The following is a 17,622-nucleotide window of genomic DNA, read 5'->3' as shown; positions in this document are numbered from 1 at the left end:
TCTTGAAGGCGAAACTGTTCGGGAAATCCCCGTTGCTTGTCGGGCCTTGGAGAACGAAATTGGTTGCAAGAGCTAAAGGACAGTGCCTGGCATGATGTGGGGGACCCTCATGCGGAGAGGAGACCTGAGGTAACGCGAATCTCGCCATCGACACGTTTGAAGTTTGATCAACTTGCAAGGTTGTTCTGTAAAAATGTGATCTATTTTGTAGGGGGGTTTTGTCGGCCTCAAGAACCTTGGTGCAACCTGCTACCTGAACAGCTTCCTCCAGGTCTGTGATTTGAAATGTTCAAACTGTCACATTTTGCCTTGATGTGCTGTTTTTACAGTTGACAGTTGTTTGTGTTATATATGGTAGTGTGAACTAATTTTAGCATATTGAAAAGCTGCGCTAGAGAAAAATAGGGGGCTGAAAACTGTGATGGACAAAAGCGGAATCTCTCTCATCTTCCTGTCTGTGTTGCATCTGTTGTGTATGTTGGGGTATTTGTTCTTCATACATGTACTGAAATCGTTGAAAGCATATTGGAAAGTAATCTTCAAGTATTTCAATGTTTTAAAAAGTATGGTATGCCAGCAATGACGCTGTTGCTCAATATTTATATGAGCATGTATCAACCTACCCACATTTCTGTCCATTAAAGTCCTGTGCATATGTCTTTCTTTTTTGTCAAGCCTTGAAAGCCCCTCAAAATTTCAGGGATAGTTATTCTTGAGGACCGGATTTCATGGTTTATGAAACAAGAGAAGGAGATGCAACATACTGCATGTAGGCACAGACTTGGATATAGTAAAGTGCTGCCATCTGGCACATTCCTGCGCAGGCCCAACACCCAAGCATTTAGTTTGGGTGTTGTATTTGTGTAATTGTATTTGTGTGCTTAACAAACGAGCAGTGACCACTGGTCTTTAAAAGACAAGGTGTAGACTTCCCCAGCATCTTGTACATGTTACTCTGACCATGACTGCATGCATTATTGATGAGTACACTGTTGGTGAAGACGTGCTGTTTTGCAAGTGCGAGAACAAACTGACTTGACAGTAGTTTAAACAGTATTGGTGTGTTTGTATCCCATTCTTTATGCACATGATTTATTTTCCTACCTTATCCGTCGAAGTCAAACATGTTAAGCTTATAAAAGGGGGCAAAGTCGCTGCATGTTGTCTACCACAGAAAGCCATCTGTGGGGAAAGGCTTGAGCATGCACTGCAATATTGGAACATCTTGGGGTCCTCTAACACATATTGCAGCAGGTTTTGTGCTGTGCAGTAAACCGGGCTAATAGCATTCTCAACATTTCCACTATTAAAGAGTTCAGTAGTTTCAATTTGTTTGCATGTCAAGTATACAGTTCATACAAAGGAGCCTAGAAAAGCAGCAGCTTGAAGATTCAGGGAAGTTAAAAAGATACTGCATTGAGCATAGGCTGGACACTGTCAAAGGAAAATAAACTTGAGTTACCCCCTTTGTGCTTGAAAACGGGTTCCTAATTTCCTATCTGTCATAAACTATTTCACACATTTCAATACTGAAAAGCTGACATTGCAAATGGTAACCACTGTTCTTATGACTTCTTTTCTTTTCTCTTTCTTACATTTTTCTTTTTTATTGCTGATATATAAATGGCCCGAGATTCTAAATGGCCCTAGATTTTTAGTGAAGTCTTCAAGTGTGATGTTGCACATAGTCTGCCATGCAGCTTTGGGATGTAAAACCTTGTTGGTTCAATTCACTTGCTTTGTACTTTAGTAGTTCTGGGGCTGTGTATGATACTTGAAGCATTCTGCAGCATGGATGCCAAAGTTTATGCTAAATGTTTTGTGTAAGTTTGTCTGTTTACAATTGCTGTTTGGTTCTCAGTTGTACAAATAGTGCAGTCTCTGCCAATCCTTTTGGGGAGGTGGTTGCCCATCATGTAGCTGCTTTTCACTGAGCAAAGTTATCTGGATGGACCTCATTTATTAGTTTGTGGTTAAATATTTCCAGCAGCCTACTCAATCATATGTTCAACATTCTGAAGGTTCCTCTGCATTTTCATACCATGTACTATGACCTGTACTTGCATAACAGAAGATTCTCATAATTGACTCATCAGTGGTGTAAATGAGCTTAAAAGACGAGCACAACAGGTGGAGACAAGACACACATAGATGGCCAACAGTGTGTACTGACTGACTCGTCAAGTAGACAAGAGCCCACAGGTATGCTAGGTTATTGATTTGTGAGAAAAGACCAGTTTCCTTCAAAATTATTCTTTCCAATAAAGTGAGTTTCCTCAAGTCTTTTCTGTGATATGTGCTGTGAATATGTTGCCAAATAAATGTAAGTGCCTTAAACAACATATGCCATCAAGTGATCCATTAGAGGGTGATAGATTGTCTGCACCAGCAACATATCGCGAAATGAAAACACGTATAGAGCTGTGTTCAAATTTCGCATGAGGAATTATCATAATCTAGTGGTGAATTTTATTCTTCTTTTGCATGGATCTTGTGGTGTCTTACAAACTAATGTGTTCTCGATTATAATTGAAAAGTGCTCTTGATATGTATAAGTGGAAAGCTTGTATGGAGGCTCTGCTTTTACGCCATGCAGACATTGAAACTGTGTGCAATATGTCTGACACAGGTGCTGTACCATAATCCTGCATTTCGACATTCGCTGTACCAGTGGGATCCTCAGGACGATCCACAGGAGTGTGTCAAGCTAACAAGTTCAAATGGTAAGTATTAGCATTGCTATACCACATTTCATGAAATTTATCACGACATCTATAATTATAGTCTCTATGATGAGAATATCTCATGGATGGAGGGCTCATTCATGTTGTCTGAAATTTTTGTGGTTCACGAGCAAATTAATTTCGTTACCAACTCAAATAGCATATTGTTTTTGATTATACATTAAGTATAGCAAGCAGCTTTGCAACTACATATATGATGTTGTTTTCAGTGCCACACTGAGCAACTTGTCTATATGTTAAACTGATATTTGTTAAAGACAGAAAAATTTCGGTCTACGAACAGGGCGAAAGGAGGCGGAACTGTCAGCACTACTTTTACTACTCTTTGACAACGCTTCCATGTTATCAGTTTGTTCTAGGGCAGAAAGCAACTCTGCTGTTGTCATATTTCCATGTGCCATTAAAAAGTGTTCTATTGTCACCCCAAAACAAGATTTTGTATTTAACAGTTGCATGTCATACATATGTCAATGAATAGTATTGATTCTGAGTGGCATCATAAGAACGTGTTTACCAAATTTTCTTATCAAGGTTGTTGTTATGTATCCAGATGTTCCCGAATTCATTTTTCTTTCTTCTCTTTTTAGCTGCTTCACACCGTGCCTATATGTAGACATAGCCGTAAACACATTTTTTTCTTGCTAATCTTGCCTGATGAATCAGTTCTGCAAAAATGCATAAAGTGGAGGAAAGTTCATGAAATAAAAAACTGTCTTTTGTGGCATCATGCTGCTGTCACGTGTATGACAATTTTTGTTTTCATTATCTTATCTGCATTTACCTGTATAAGTAAACAGCAGTTTCACTTTTGTTAAGAGTTTGTACAACTATGCATAGTATGCCACTTGACATAATGCCCATCAGTTCACTGATTGTGGTTTCGATCATGCTTTGACTGGTGACCTCACTGGTGGTTTCACTGGTGGATTCATCAGGTAGAGTGGAGCAAGCCCATTGTGCGTCGCTGCTGACGTCAATGCACACTTGTGGAAGGACCCCAGGTGTGCTATGCTTAGAATCTGTCAGCTGGTATGTCAAGTGATAAGTGATAGTACACTGTTTTTTTGGCACTTTACCAGGTCTGATGGTTGCATTGATGGCTATCTGGGTATTTGGTAACAGCTGTGCGCTTCAAATGCAGTCGTAGATCACAGTTTGAGGTGCTGTGTTATACTGCACTGCCTTTGCGATTGGCCCTTGAAAACGGTCAGATATCCAGAAGGAAAAAACTAGTCTTAAATTTGACAAGAATTCTTTGCATTAAATACTTCACAATTTCACCCATGTAATGGCTGTATCTAGCTTTTTTCAAGCCTTGAAGACAAAGTAGTGCGGCTATTGCACCAGTCTGCATGTATGATATGAAGCTTTTACATGGCTAGCACATTTCTAAGTTTTGTTAGTGTAGAGCTTTATTACTTGTACGCTCTGTTACTCTGTAAAGCCACCCTTCGATGATTACTTCCTGCAGCTCAGCCAAAATTATTTAAAGTGGATTTGGCATGCAGCACACCTTTATCAGTGATGTTCAGTTTTGATTTAATGTGCTAAATGTTTTGTATGTGCTCCCTTTGTTTGATATACTGATGATGAGGGCAACTCTGCACTGTGTTTCAACAAGAAAGGTAAGGTTGTGTGCACAGCAGCAGTGTGTCTTCGCTGCGCATTTATGCACTTTCAGGTCTTTGCCTTGTGAAAGAAGGGAAGCTTTCGTGTTTTTTAAATTCATCACCATCACACACACACACACACATGGCTTTAGTTTGCCTCAGAGAGCCCTGGTGCCTTTGCAGAAAAAAAAGAGCTTACCACTCCCAGTGCCACTGGTCCCTGTGCGACGTACAGGCCGTCATCTGTCACTGGACATCTGCAGCTCTTATTTGCACAGCTTCAGTTCAGTAAAAGAAGGTGAGCATCTTAGTTCCATTTGTAGCAGGGGCTTATTAGAAGCTCATGTCACTCCTACATGGTGCGTGTTACTACATAGCACATGTAATGCTTTTGAAAGTGCACCGTGAAGCTATTAAATGTGTGGACTTTTTCGTGATGAAATGCGCATAAATATAGTGAAGCATGTTCTCCCATGAGCTTGTGTAGTTCTCATGTGTGGTTTCATAATTATAACTGATATCGCGTAGCTGCTATGACCTTTGCACCGGTTTGTTCAATACCGTGTGTCACTGGTCATGAAGTAACTACCGTATAGACTTTTGTAACAACCGCACTTCTTTTTTTAACAATTTTTCATAAGGTGCAGCCCTTACACGGGACTGAACCTGTTGGCCAAAATGGTGCCGGCACACCCAGCGAGTTGTGCACACCTAGGATGTGCCATTGCATCACAGATTAATGCGCCGCTCTCGCCATCTAGTAGCTGCACGTGAACATATGCAGCCGGGATAATTTGCTGTTGCGCACAGTCGGCTTTGGGGCACTGAACATGATTGCTTCTCCGTTAGAATTCTTTTTTTCCAAATTTTTGCGCTGACAAGTTGGTGGTGTGGCCATTACATGAGTATATACGGTAGGCAAAGCAAAGAAATACTCTACCTTTTTAAAGCTAGGGTTATATTATTTTTAAGTTTGACAGCGAGATTTGGCCCGGACTTCTAACCAACTTCACCAAAACCTTCACATAAATAATTTTGCCTCATGGCCTCACTGTACAAGGAGCTTATGATGATGACAAGCATGACAGATCTGGTATAGCAGAGCTTGTCTTCTCTTGCAGTCATAGAAATGACTTTCAGCTGGGATTGCAGGAAATAATAAAATGCCCCCCCCCCCCCTTTATTTTTGGTAAGCTTGCAATTTCCAGTAGATTCCAAGTATAAATTCGGTATGTGCATGTGCTAGTTTTTGTGGGCTTGATTGTTCATACTTATCACAATGTGTTAAGATGTGAACCATAGTGAAATACGACAAGGACAGGATGCTCTTTCCTGTCCTTGTCCTATTTCACTTTGATTGGCATCTTAACACATCATAACATTATGTGCATGCACAACTGGTCAAGCCCACAATCAGACTTTGGATATTTATAATCCTGAAACTGGTCCACTAGTAGCTTATTCGTCATCTTATCACTGCCGGCATGATCTCAGAGGAGTTTTTGCTTCCTGTGAACTGTGCATTATTTTTAAGGGATGAAGAGAGATTTAATGATCAGTAGTAAGAAATTCTGTGATGATGGTGATGACAAACAGACTGAAAAAGAGGGTTGCAGAGCAGTGAGAAGAGATCTAGTTACACCTCGAATACTACAAAAATGCTGCCATAGTCTCTGAATGTCACAGAAGCTTGCAGAATGCCTGTAACTGTGGTGCCAAATGTTTTCTTGAGATATTTGCTCTCATACCACCAACCTGTTGCAGACTGCTAACCATCTAAATATACCTAACACAGAGGTTATAACGTTTTTTAGCAGCAGTTTATTTCCAAGTGCACAAGGGTACAGAATAACGTTTTATTTTTAAACATTTTTATTAAGCTGCCAGTAATTCTGTATTCAACAAGTTGCTCTAACCTTGTTAAATTTTCACTTATGAGTTTGCACACATTTGTTTGTACTTACATAGCTTTGCAACTACAGTTGTGGCATGCATTATTACTTTAATGCTATGGATTTAATCTCCTGGCACTGTTCTGTGGCACTGTCAAGTATACTGAGGCAGTGTGACTTTCTGCAGGTACATAGACCCTGAACCATTCATCACCTGTCTTGGCCTGAGCACAACCCAACAGCAGGTAACAAGAAGCATGGGCATTAGTACAAAACCCTGCCAACTGTACCAGGAGCATTTTTGGCAAACTTATGTTTGTGGCACTCCTGTGGGCGTCGTGTTCTTCCACAACCCACATATGGTGTGCAGTTGGCGCTTTGACCAAGTGAATCAAATATTTGTTTTTTTCATAGACCAAATTACAATGTTAGATGTTCTGCCTTATTGCATGGTTCACAGCTAGGGCTCAGCACTTTTCGTTAGAAGAGCACTGGAAAAAAATAAGTTTTAAAATAATCTACAGTAATTCAGTTTTGACAGGAAGAGGTTAGCATCAGAGTTCAGGGAAGAAGAAAATAGAAGCATGCACACAATTATGATTAGGAATAATGCAGTTAAAAACTGCATTATGTACACAATGTAAATGATATACATATTGTATGTATGTATTATATGCATATTATGTGATTAGCAGTTCAGGTTGAAGCAGACGTGTGATCAGACTGAAGCGGTTCAGGCTAATGTTACTTGCTGTAGCCTGTAATATTTTAAGAGCACACTTGTACTCATTCAAATGAAATTGATTTCAGTCATGTCAAAAATATGGTAAAATATAGTTTCTTGTTAAGAACATGTTTACAGCTTTTTTGCTACACAAGATTATAATATTAAGCTGTGACTCCCTGTCTTCGCTCTGTGTACAACAACCAAAATCTTTCCCTATTAAAAGGAAGCAAACAGGAATCATAACACATTGTGATTGCTGAGATTACTAAGAAAGCAGTGAAGCTGCTGTAAAATAGAAAAAAGGAACACTAGAAAGCCAAAAATTGCTTTAAGCGAGCATTCTTAACATTTAGCAAAAATATTGAGAAATGAAAACTGAAAATGCTGAACCATGTTAATGTTTACCCAGTTCCTGTAGTCTGTTATGTTAAAATTATTATTCACTGCAGTGGGTGTGCCATGTGCAGTCTTGTCTGCTTGTGAGGAAAAACGGCCGCAAGAACAATAGCACCAAGAACTGTTTGATGACAGCTCTTATTGCCTACTCTTGTGCAAAATTTCAGATGAGAAGTTGTATGGCACAGCTGCATTGAAAATGAGCCATAGCTGAGCATTAGAGAGACTGAAGAAGTTCATCTTTATCTAGCAGTTTAGTGTAGCTCTCCAATACCACAAGGCCATGCAAAAACAACAGATGGGTGGCGGTGCTGCCTGGAAGTTTCCACACCAGCACTCCGTGACATCATGGATTTTCATGGCATCTGCTCTGGTGTAGCTAATCCATTTTGGGTAAAGACAAGCTAAATTGGTTTTCCAGAATATCCAAAGACTGAACTTGGCATGTTTTGAGAACTTTTACAATCCCATAGTGGCCCAAATACTTCAAAAATACTTTGAAATTCATGACATCGTACTGACACACTGGCACTGGAGTTTCGGCACAAAATTCATGAAATGGAAGTTTGGCCTTCAGTTGTTGTTTAACGTTTAATGTCTTACCGTGAAATTAATGAAAATTGAGTTCTGAAGGAATATCTTATCAGTCTAAACTGAGTTAGTGCTCCACTGTAGTGTCTCTTTAAATCCTGTTTCAAACAAAGCTGAAGATAAATATTTTTCTTAGCTCTGCAGTCTGTAGCTTGTACAATTAACAAGTGGAAAAACTTAAGTAATGTACCAAGTTGATTTCTTTCTTTGCTTTTTCCTGCAAGTTATACTGTACTGGCTTATTTATCCTTTTCACACTTCTTTGTAATGAACTAGTATTTGACGAAATGTTCCACTGATTTCAAGACCTAAAGTTACTTTCAGGTGGAGAGATATCGAAGCAGTATGCATATACCCATAGTGCTGCAAGTATTGAGAGCTATTGGGCATGTGTGTTAATGATGGAACATCACTGTGAATGTCTACTCTGTGCATTTGAGAAACAGTAAAGGGAACATCTAGTTAGAAATCATTGTTCGTAACCTTTTTTGAGGTTGCAGCCCAAAAAGTGAAACGTTAAGTAATGATGATAATGAATTGCTCTGAATTTTGTCTTCTTGTGTTTTAGTTATTGGAGAACAGAGGAGGTATTCTGTAAGAGTCCACCTAGTGCACTGTCCATTTCGGCCGCTGCTGATTGGATGCAGCTGTACGAGCGAGGAGGAGACGAGCGGCCCCAGCCAATCAGCAGTGGCCGAAATGGACAGTCCACCAGGTAGACTGCTACAGAATACCTCCCCAGCTTTCTTCCAGCTTGAAAGTATGACTGTCATTGAAGTCTGTATGGTAGTCTTTTATGAATAAGCAGCTCACTAGCCTCTGCATGGTGTTTCCGCACTGTATAAAAACAGTTGCTTATAAGAGATGTGGCGATTGCAAAAGCAGTGTTGACCATATTCCATTTTCACCTTTCGTAGTGCATAGTGTAACAATCCTCCCCTGTCTCTTAAATTAACCTTTCTTGTGTCCTTAAACTAAACTGGAAAACCGCTTAAGTAGCATAGCTTAATTTTCCTCATTGTACCTTTGAACAAGTGATGTTAGTTCACTGCAGCAGTTTTTCAGAATAAGGGACTTATTGTGTGAAGCATTATTTTACTTGAGAACCACATGCTGCAAATTTTCTCCTGTAGAACTCCTTGACAGTTGAGAGGCCAACTCCTCTGCACATCTTTTGCTCCACAATAGTTATGAGGGCCGATCGTTACGCATGATACAGGGACAGCTTCAAAACCCTGCCTGCAAGGTGTCTGGGCAGGCAAATGCATGTTTCTGCTATGCTATACTTTACGTACACAATGTGACCACTGCCCATTGTACTGTGTCTGATGACAACACAAGGACATAATTTGCTGCCATTGTGAAGAAAAAGACATACAGTATGAACTTCAGTAACGTGGAAAGTTGGGCTAGTTGGTGAGTGATCATAGTACCTTGCTGGTGAAGCAGCGCACAAACACGGACACAGTGGAGACAAGCAGGAATAGACGACACTCGCTGCGAGTGTCGTCTATTCCTGCTTGTCTCCACTGTGTCCGTGTTTGTGCGCTGCTTCACCAGCAAGGTACTATGATACAGTATGAAGTAGTGAAGAAGTGTTAAGAACAAAATCATGTACTATGCTGCAATCCTTTCTTGTGCGCTATTTGGCCCCTAAAACTTCAGTCATTCTTGCATGCACTCCACTTCCTCCACCCATTTTCTTTCCCTTTCTCAGGACGCGCAAGAATTCAGCAAGCTGCTGATGTGCCTCCTGGAAAAGCACTTGTCGTCGCAGCGGCAGCCCTCTGCACGTACCATTGTACAGGAACAGTATGCAGGAGAATATGACTATGTCACCAAGTGAGTGCCATTATAATTTTCTTGGTGTGAGCATGTTGATGGTACAGCCTTCCCATATTTCCAGACTGATGGGGAGCATGCAGCCAGAGTGTGTTGGTCATGCAGCCTCTTCATTGCAACAAACTGCTTGTCAGTTTAGTTTTCATACACTCCAACAATGATTGCCCGTGAATCACATGGGTAAAAGATTTCTTTGTAGGAAAAAAAAATTAAATCTTGCACTGACTTCACAATGGAGATAACTAAGGCGCTCTACCATGCCTGCTGGATCTGTAATTGACTATTCTACCTTATTCTCAACTTGCCCAAACAAGCTCCATTTGCGCTCCACATTCTCCTAGCTCATATTTTGATTTTTTCTTAACACTTTGCTGTTTTGTGGATGAATGATTCGATAGAGTTACAATCATATAACCCTCTTACTGCTACCTCATGGAGTTTCTCTGTGCCTTTTAATGGTGGCTACCATAGGGGCTTTGGCAGCCATGCAAATCATAACTGTCATAACTTACATATGCAAGCAAAGGAAATGAGCGCAACCACCTTCCCAGGAGGATTGTAAGATCAGATATACTGCAACAGCACTGGCTGTGCTCTTGCCAGTAAATTTGTTCCTTAGTACTGTTACAGTAGCACTGTACAGTAGCGCTTATTAAGAAAAAAAAAAGAATCCCCTGGCTCGTTGCTTTATGACAGCTGCATACAAATGACAGCATGGGATTGTTAAGCTGCTTTTATTTCATTCCCGTTTAATTTTTCATTACTTCTACCTTCTGATTTTTTCTCATGCCCTTGTGCGCCTGTCTCCCTATAGGTGCCTTGAATGCAGCACAGAATCCTTATGCCCCTCCAAGTTTTATGAGTTGGACCTCAACATCAAAGGCCTTAGGCACTTGGAAGAGGCTCTCAATCAGTTCCTCAGGGCAAGTCCATCTTATGCTTTTAACAAGGTCTGCAACAGCAACTCATAAGTTACGGTGCTTGCTGCTGAGATGATCATGGGTCTGAGTCCTGGCGGCAGCAGCAGCATTCTAGTGGTGGTAATGTGCACCTTAAAGAGGCCTTGGCAACAAATTTAGCTTGAATTATGCTTTTCATGTTAAACCGCACACGTCCCACAGGAATCTGGCAGAATGAGTACATTCCATGGTAACAACAAAATTCAAACAGTGCTAGACAACAGGACCAGAAAGAGGAGGAGACAAACACGGCGCTGACATGGCAAACACAGACAGACATGGCGCCGTGTTTGTCTCCTCCTCTTTCTGGTCATGTTGTCTAGCGCTGTTTGAATTTTATTGTTACCATGGAACACCAACTTGCCCAATCCACTGCCCTTCTGAGTACATTCCGTGTGGTAGAAAATTTGTATTCCAAATTTGAATTTATTTATGTCACATGTTGACCCCTAAGCAGTCAGGCACTACTAATGGGTGATTATTAAGTGAAGTGCGTTCTGCATGGTCCATGTGTGCGGTACATACTTGGTTTCAGTTTCGCAACACAGTGTTTTGCATTTGCTCCCTGCATAGTGGTAAAAATGGCTGGTCATGATTGCCGTGTTTTGTTTGCTCTTCGTCACATCCAGGAGGAGAAATTGGAAGGTAGCAACCAGTACAGCTGTGGGGTGTGCGGCGGCAAGCGCAATGCAGTGCGCTGTATTCGATTGCGCCGCCTGCCACCTGTGCTCAATCTGCAGCTGCTGCGCTTTGGCTTCGACCGGCAGGCTGGCTGCCGCAAGATCAACACTGCACTGCAATTCACCGAGACTCTGGACTTCAGTTCCCACCTGCGAAAACCGGGTATGTGCTGCTAAACAGAGGCGCTAGATTAGCTGATTGATAAAGTATTCATTAAACACTCTTCCTTTGTTAATTTCACAGTAATAGGTTGGTTATTAGAAAAGAAAATGAAGCTCAATGTTAGTATGTCAGTGTGACATTACAGATTTTAAAGTCTTTTCCTTATTTGGGTCTCTGTGATTCCGTAAATGTTTTTGAAACTTGCTAAGCTCAGTCCTTGTTTTTTTTTTCTTCAGAATTTGATGTAGCCCATCTTTATACTAATAAAAATTTAACTATGTGCAAGCAGATGCCATCAAAATTCATAACGTCAGGGGGAACTGGCATGAAATCTTCAAGGCAGCAGCACCATCCATCTTTTGTTTTTGTATCTTTTCGGGCTTATTAAACCACCTCTCACAGTAAAATTACCGTAGCTCTCTTAGTATTTAGTATTTATTTAGCTCTCTTAGTATTAGCTCTCTTAGTATTTACTAATACAGCCAAAATTATTTTTCTCTTTGATGTCCCTTTAAACTATCGCTCTGTCAACAGCATTGAGATGAGCAAGTGCCATGTGTCGCAGCAGGTGTGGCTTGCACGTCTGCACACATTCATAGTAATCTAATGGGCTGACAGGGTGCTACGAGTCAGAAGCTATGCTTTAGGACTGGAAACAAAATGTCAGAGGTTCCATTCCTCTCATACACATACACTCAGCTTCTGTGCGCTAAAATGTCACCCACATTGAAAGGAAGCTGGGCAATTAAGACTCATTGGCAACCCTGTACTGTAACATACATTAGAACCAAAGTGTAGCCTCTTGGACATCAAAATTCCTTATCTTTGTTCACAGTGCCATGAAGCTTCTAGCTAGAGGCTGCTTTTACTCAGCACAAGATCATGCTTGTGTGGTTCATTAGCAGGAAGACATGGAAGTGTAGTGCCCTTCTCAACAGACAACATGTCAAATGGGGTAACATGAGCTTAGTTATTTTTGATGATAATCCTAGTGGGGTTCATTACTTCTAATTAATTGAAACAGGTATTACATCCTTGGCTATCTTACCATGCTCTTGAACCCATTTCAGATTTTGTGAATGTAAAAAGTGCCTTCACTAGTTGAATCTTATTTCCCATCCACACCTATTTCCTGCCAGAACAAGAGTGCTCTTTCATGGCCATGAGCTGCCGTCTTTTAATGCTGTATAGACGTGGAACGGCTACACCCTTAAAGGGCCCCTCACACCAAATCTGGCCATTTTAAGCTGACAAGTGCCGTGCATGCAGTGTGCACTAACGATTGTGTCTGCTAAGTATTACATGCTACATCCCACCGACAGAGCTGAAATTTCAAACCGAACATCATTTGCCCTTCTCCTCGCGGGAGCCATGATCCCAGCCGGAGAGTCGACGCATATCACACAAGTGCACCTACGCACATGGCAGTGCTGTGACGTCGCTCACAGTGGCACGTGATTTCGAGAATTATTCAAGGCAACATCTGTTATTTGTGTAATCTGTTGCTTCAATAGACGAATTAAAAATTAGAGAAATAATAAAACACACAAACCGAAGGTCTGTGGGTTTTTGTTTGACTTCGCACCGAGGCAAGAGAGATTACTTGCATTTTGTCTGCTTGTTCCCATGTCGTGCAGTCACGCTTTCAGACACCAAAACTATCTCATTTTCTACTGTGTTCTAGCACAAGATCATGCTCTGTGATCCGTTTGTGTCTGCCTCAGTGTTTGTGTAGCGCTGACTTATACTACTAGTTGGGTGTTCTCGTGTACAGTACACAAAATCATGGGCTGCATAAAAAAAGACAAACCCAGCAGCTTGTGCATAACACTGCCAGTGGAAGTGCATCGCGCAGCGAGAAAGTGAGGGAAAAAAATAAATGAAGGCAGGAACCATGATGTATGCATCATGCGATCTTCGAACTCCTGTATGGGAGAACACAGAAAACGAATTGACCCGCCGTGGTTGCACAGTGGCTATGGTGTTGGGCTGCTGAGCACGAGGTCGCGGGATCGAATCCCGGCCACGGCGGCCGCATTTCGATGGGGGCGAAATGCGAAAAACACCCGTGTGCTTAGATTTAGGTGCACGTTAAAGAACCCCAGGTGGTCAAAATTTCCGGAGTCCTCCACTACAGCGTGCCTCATAATCAGAAAGTGGTTTTGGCACGTAAAACCCCAAATATTATTATTACAGAAAACGAATTTCACTTGCATAGGCTAGATGGAGCAATTTGAGAGAGTGTCTCTCATGGCAGTGGCAGTCGCCTTCTGAAATCATGGGTTCGCGGCACTGAAATACAGTAGAACCTCGTTAATATGTTCCCATTACATATGTTTTCCTAGTGCCAACATTTGCAATTGAAAACACAAAAAATGGCCCAGTCTCTAGAGTTACACTCATTTTTTACTGGTTCATATGTACTCGGAAAACACAATTTTTTGGCACCAACGTTCAGTACGTCGCCAAACTGCAATCGTATGATACGTTTTCCGGCTGCTAGATCCCACGGAAACAAGAAAATACGTAAGGCGCGCGCGATCGAGAACAGTATATAGCTGCCCACCGCAGCAGCTTCACCGCAATACTTGCCCGCCTGTCTCGCATGAAAACGCCGGCGTGCAATCAGTTTCTCATTTCAGTAACAGTAAATCTTCTCTGGGGTCGTCGCACGCGGAATTCACAGTTATCACCACCAATCCTACTGCGCACGCTTTTAATAGGCAATAACCAAAACACGCCGCCACCCTTCCCTGCTGCAGGCTGCGATCGTATACATTTCCAGCCGCTAGATCCCATTTGAACAAGAAAAGAGGCGAGGTGCGCGCGATCGAGAACAGTATATAGCCGCCCATCTCAGGTGAAAACGATGGCGCGCACAGTTTCTTATCCCAGTACCAGCAAATCTCCACCCAGGGTGTCGCACGCTGCATTCGCAAAATAGGTGAAGATAAACATCTTCACCTATATGTCTTACGGCACATGGCACGTAGTGCCATTGGTAGCGTACAGCACGCTTTTAGTAGGCGATAATCCAAACACGCTGCCGTTTCTTGCTGCAGGTGGCACGATGTGGGCATCATGCTTCACTTCGGCAGCATCTGGTGTTGCCCACCAGCTCGAATTCATTTCGGTTTCCTGTCGCCCTCTTAGAACACCATGCAATAGGAAAACAACAAAACGGATCTCGGGCCGTAAAAGCACTACCAGCTTGACGTGCATCAGCGTCTCGCGCTGCAACAACCCGCGGGATGCTTTGCATTACGTAGACGTCAAAAATAATTGAGTCTGTCAAATTTTTTTTAGTTACTTCGCATCGTACGTTTTCCCGGTTAGTATGTTCTTTCTTGCGTTTTTTTCCAAAATGAATGAACGAGGTTCTACTTTATTTCTATCTTGGCTATTAATGAACCAATTTGAAAAAATTCTTGCGGTAGAACGCCCCTAGAGGGCGCGTATAGTAAAATCTCGTTAATTCAAAATTTTGGATAATTCGAAGTAGTCGCCGCAGTCCGTCCAACAATGTATTAAAAGCAATATGTAAGGCATCCCACTAATTCACACTCAAATCCGCACCACCATTGATAATTCGAACTCCGCGCCATCGTGGATGGGGAGAATGCTAGTGTGCGGGAGCACGATCGTCGCCGCGCAGCTTTGCTCTTTCCATCTGTGGCCATCTGTTTCAGGTCGGTTCTCTCCACCTCTCGAGACCTTCAAGATAAAAAAGCGATTGCACTGCTGCGTTTTTTATTTAATTTTTAATTGTGGTAGCGATTATATGGACATTCCAAGCGCATTTCTGCAGTCGGCGTCATTGTCAGCGCGCCCTATGCAACATGTGCGAGTGAAAGCTTGCATGGGGAGCTGAAGGAGCCGACGGTCGCGGCTCAATCTCGCCCACGTGAAAGGGACGAATGTGAAGAGGAAGCGCGCCGTCTTCTCTCGCGCGCGAGGCACCCAACATTGCGAGGCACCAGGGAGTGGGGGCGGCCGTTCTCTCCGGCTGCAACTGTGCATGTGGCGGCTGCATGCGGTCGCGCGGCCATATCTTGAGAGCAAGCTGCATTGGGGGCAGAGTCTAGTTGCGTCGGCGGCTCATAGCTTTGTGCGTGCTGTGCGTTCTCGGCGCTCACTTTGCGTTGAAGCGACAGACAGCACAAATGTCACTTCGCTCACTGCTGTTGCCGCGTTTCCTCATGCCAGTGTTTTGACAGTGAGTGTCCGTAGTCATTGGGTGTGATGTGTTCATGTTTGCTGTGTGTGCTGACACCATGCTTAGTATTTTAGTCAGCAAGCGAATGTTTACATGTTGATGTGGCCGATAAAAATACTATCCTTACTTCATACAGTTGCCTGCTAATTTGCTATCGCAATCGATGCTGCGCCTTTCGGGCGAAACTGCGTCTTCTCTTTTTCTTTCTTTTCTTCATGCCACATCTTGGAGGCTATGCCATTTATCTATGAGGTGTTCTGCCTAGAAGCGGCACCAGGTAATGTCTATAACATGGCAGCTGTGACGTTTATCGGCGCTCGCAGTAACAAAAAGCATAGCCTTTGAGATTCGTGGCTATTACTCAAAGGGAAGCATAGCTGGGATACGTGTTTGGACACCACTTATGCGTACAGTGAAACTCAGCACCGTGCAGCCGGTGCATCTACGAAAGTACAATGGAGACCAATATCGCAGCAGGTTGTGATATGTTTCGAGAATGCATTTTAGGAGTGCAGCTCTTGTTCCTGCGGCGCGCGTCGGCACGCGTCGCGTGTGGCCAGTCACGCTGGTCGTTGGTCACGCCAATGCTTCGAACTATAGACGTTGTTCTCACCAACTTGACGTAGCGTGTGCGTGCATGCACTCACACTGTGTCGTACTATATATGCGCCTTAACTGAGCGATTTTTTTCTCTTTCATTAGTTCGAATTTTGTATAATTCGAATTTTCGTAGCATCCCCACGGAATTCGAAATAACGAGCTTTCACTGTAACAACTTTCAGCATATAACCAAAATTTGCTATGTGGCGTGGTGAGGGGCCCTTTAAAAGAATGTAAAAAAAAAATTGAATTGAATTATGGGGTTTTACTTGCCAAAACCACTTTCTGATTATGAGGCACGCTGTAGTGGAGGACTCCGGAAATTTTGGCCACCTGGGGTTCTTTAACGTGCACCTAAATGTAAGCACACGGGTGTTTTCGCATTTCGCCCCCATCGAAATGTGGCTGTCGTGGCCGGGATTCGATCCCGTGACCTCGTGCTCAGCAGCCCAACACTATAGCCACTGAGCAACCACGGCGGGTAAATAAAAAAAAAAAATTAAATTTTATTCATCTAGAAACTACATTGCAAGTTTCAGTTGTAAAAAGTGTAGCCTTTGTGTGATGGCAGCAGCAAAGCCAGCCTAATTGTGCTGTACAGCGTCCTGCCTCTTTTCTCACACTTTAGGCTTCATGCCATCATTTTGAATAAAATGTACTAACTGAAAGTCATGTCATAGCTTTAGGTGAGCATTGGCACATTTTGTATTTGCTGGCATTATACAGGGTGTTTTTTTTTTTTACCTGCACCAAACTGAAAATTTGGTGCAGCTAAAAAAGCACCCTGTATATTACAGCTTTATATATATTGAGGTTATAGAACTCGCTGACGTAAGTTGTGTGTGGCCGAAACAAGCCTGGCCTAGTCTTCTGTTGTGATGTTGCCCATGGCCCATGTTGGAGCCCATGTATGGTAGCACTGCTATAGGGTATAAGGTGTGCATCTTTGGTTATGCAGCAGGCAGCATGGTCTACACCTTGATGGCAGTGCTGATTCATCAAGGGTCGAGTGCCAACTCCGGCCACTATGTGGCCCACATCAAGGATCGAACTTCAGGCTCATGGTACCTTTTCAACGATGATGGTGTTTGTAAAATGCGTGGGCGCCATCTACAGCTCAACACAGATGAGGAAAACCCAACACGTCCACAAGGCACTGGCTCAGGTAAGCTATTCAGCGTAGGGGGATAGCTGCAGAACAA

The 17,622-nt window shown here is 42.5% G+C and overlaps 1 protein-coding gene across 1 annotated transcript in view; it reads left to right on the top strand.

Moving 5' to 3' along the window:
• The window catches only part of LOC142575225 (ubiquitin carboxyl-terminal hydrolase 48-like), a 100,814-nt gene that overhangs the window by 945 nt on the left and 82,247 nt on the right, over window positions 1–17,622 (top strand). Inside the window, exons 2-10 of the mRNA XM_075684380.1 lie at window positions 9–129; window positions 212–271; window positions 2,630–2,723; window positions 4,538–4,652; window positions 6,434–6,491; window positions 9,678–9,802; window positions 10,617–10,725; window positions 11,391–11,604; window positions 17,379–17,585. Coding sequence (XP_075540495.1) covers window positions 9–129; window positions 212–271; window positions 2,630–2,723; window positions 4,538–4,652; window positions 6,434–6,491; window positions 9,678–9,802; window positions 10,617–10,725; window positions 11,391–11,604; window positions 17,379–17,585 — 1,103 coding nt within the window. The remainder of the gene's footprint in view (window positions 1–8; window positions 130–211; window positions 272–2,629; window positions 2,724–4,537; window positions 4,653–6,433; window positions 6,492–9,677; window positions 9,803–10,616; window positions 10,726–11,390; window positions 11,605–17,378; window positions 17,586–17,622) is intronic.

This window comes from Dermacentor variabilis, chromosome 3, assembly GCF_050947875.1.
Source record: "Dermacentor variabilis isolate Ectoservices chromosome 3, ASM5094787v1, whole genome shotgun sequence".
Taxonomy (NCBI): Eukaryota; Metazoa; Arthropoda; class Arachnida; order Ixodida; family Ixodidae; genus Dermacentor; species Dermacentor variabilis.
The sequence above is the reverse complement of the archived record's forward strand: the minus strand, read 5'-3'. Positions and strand labels throughout refer to the sequence as shown.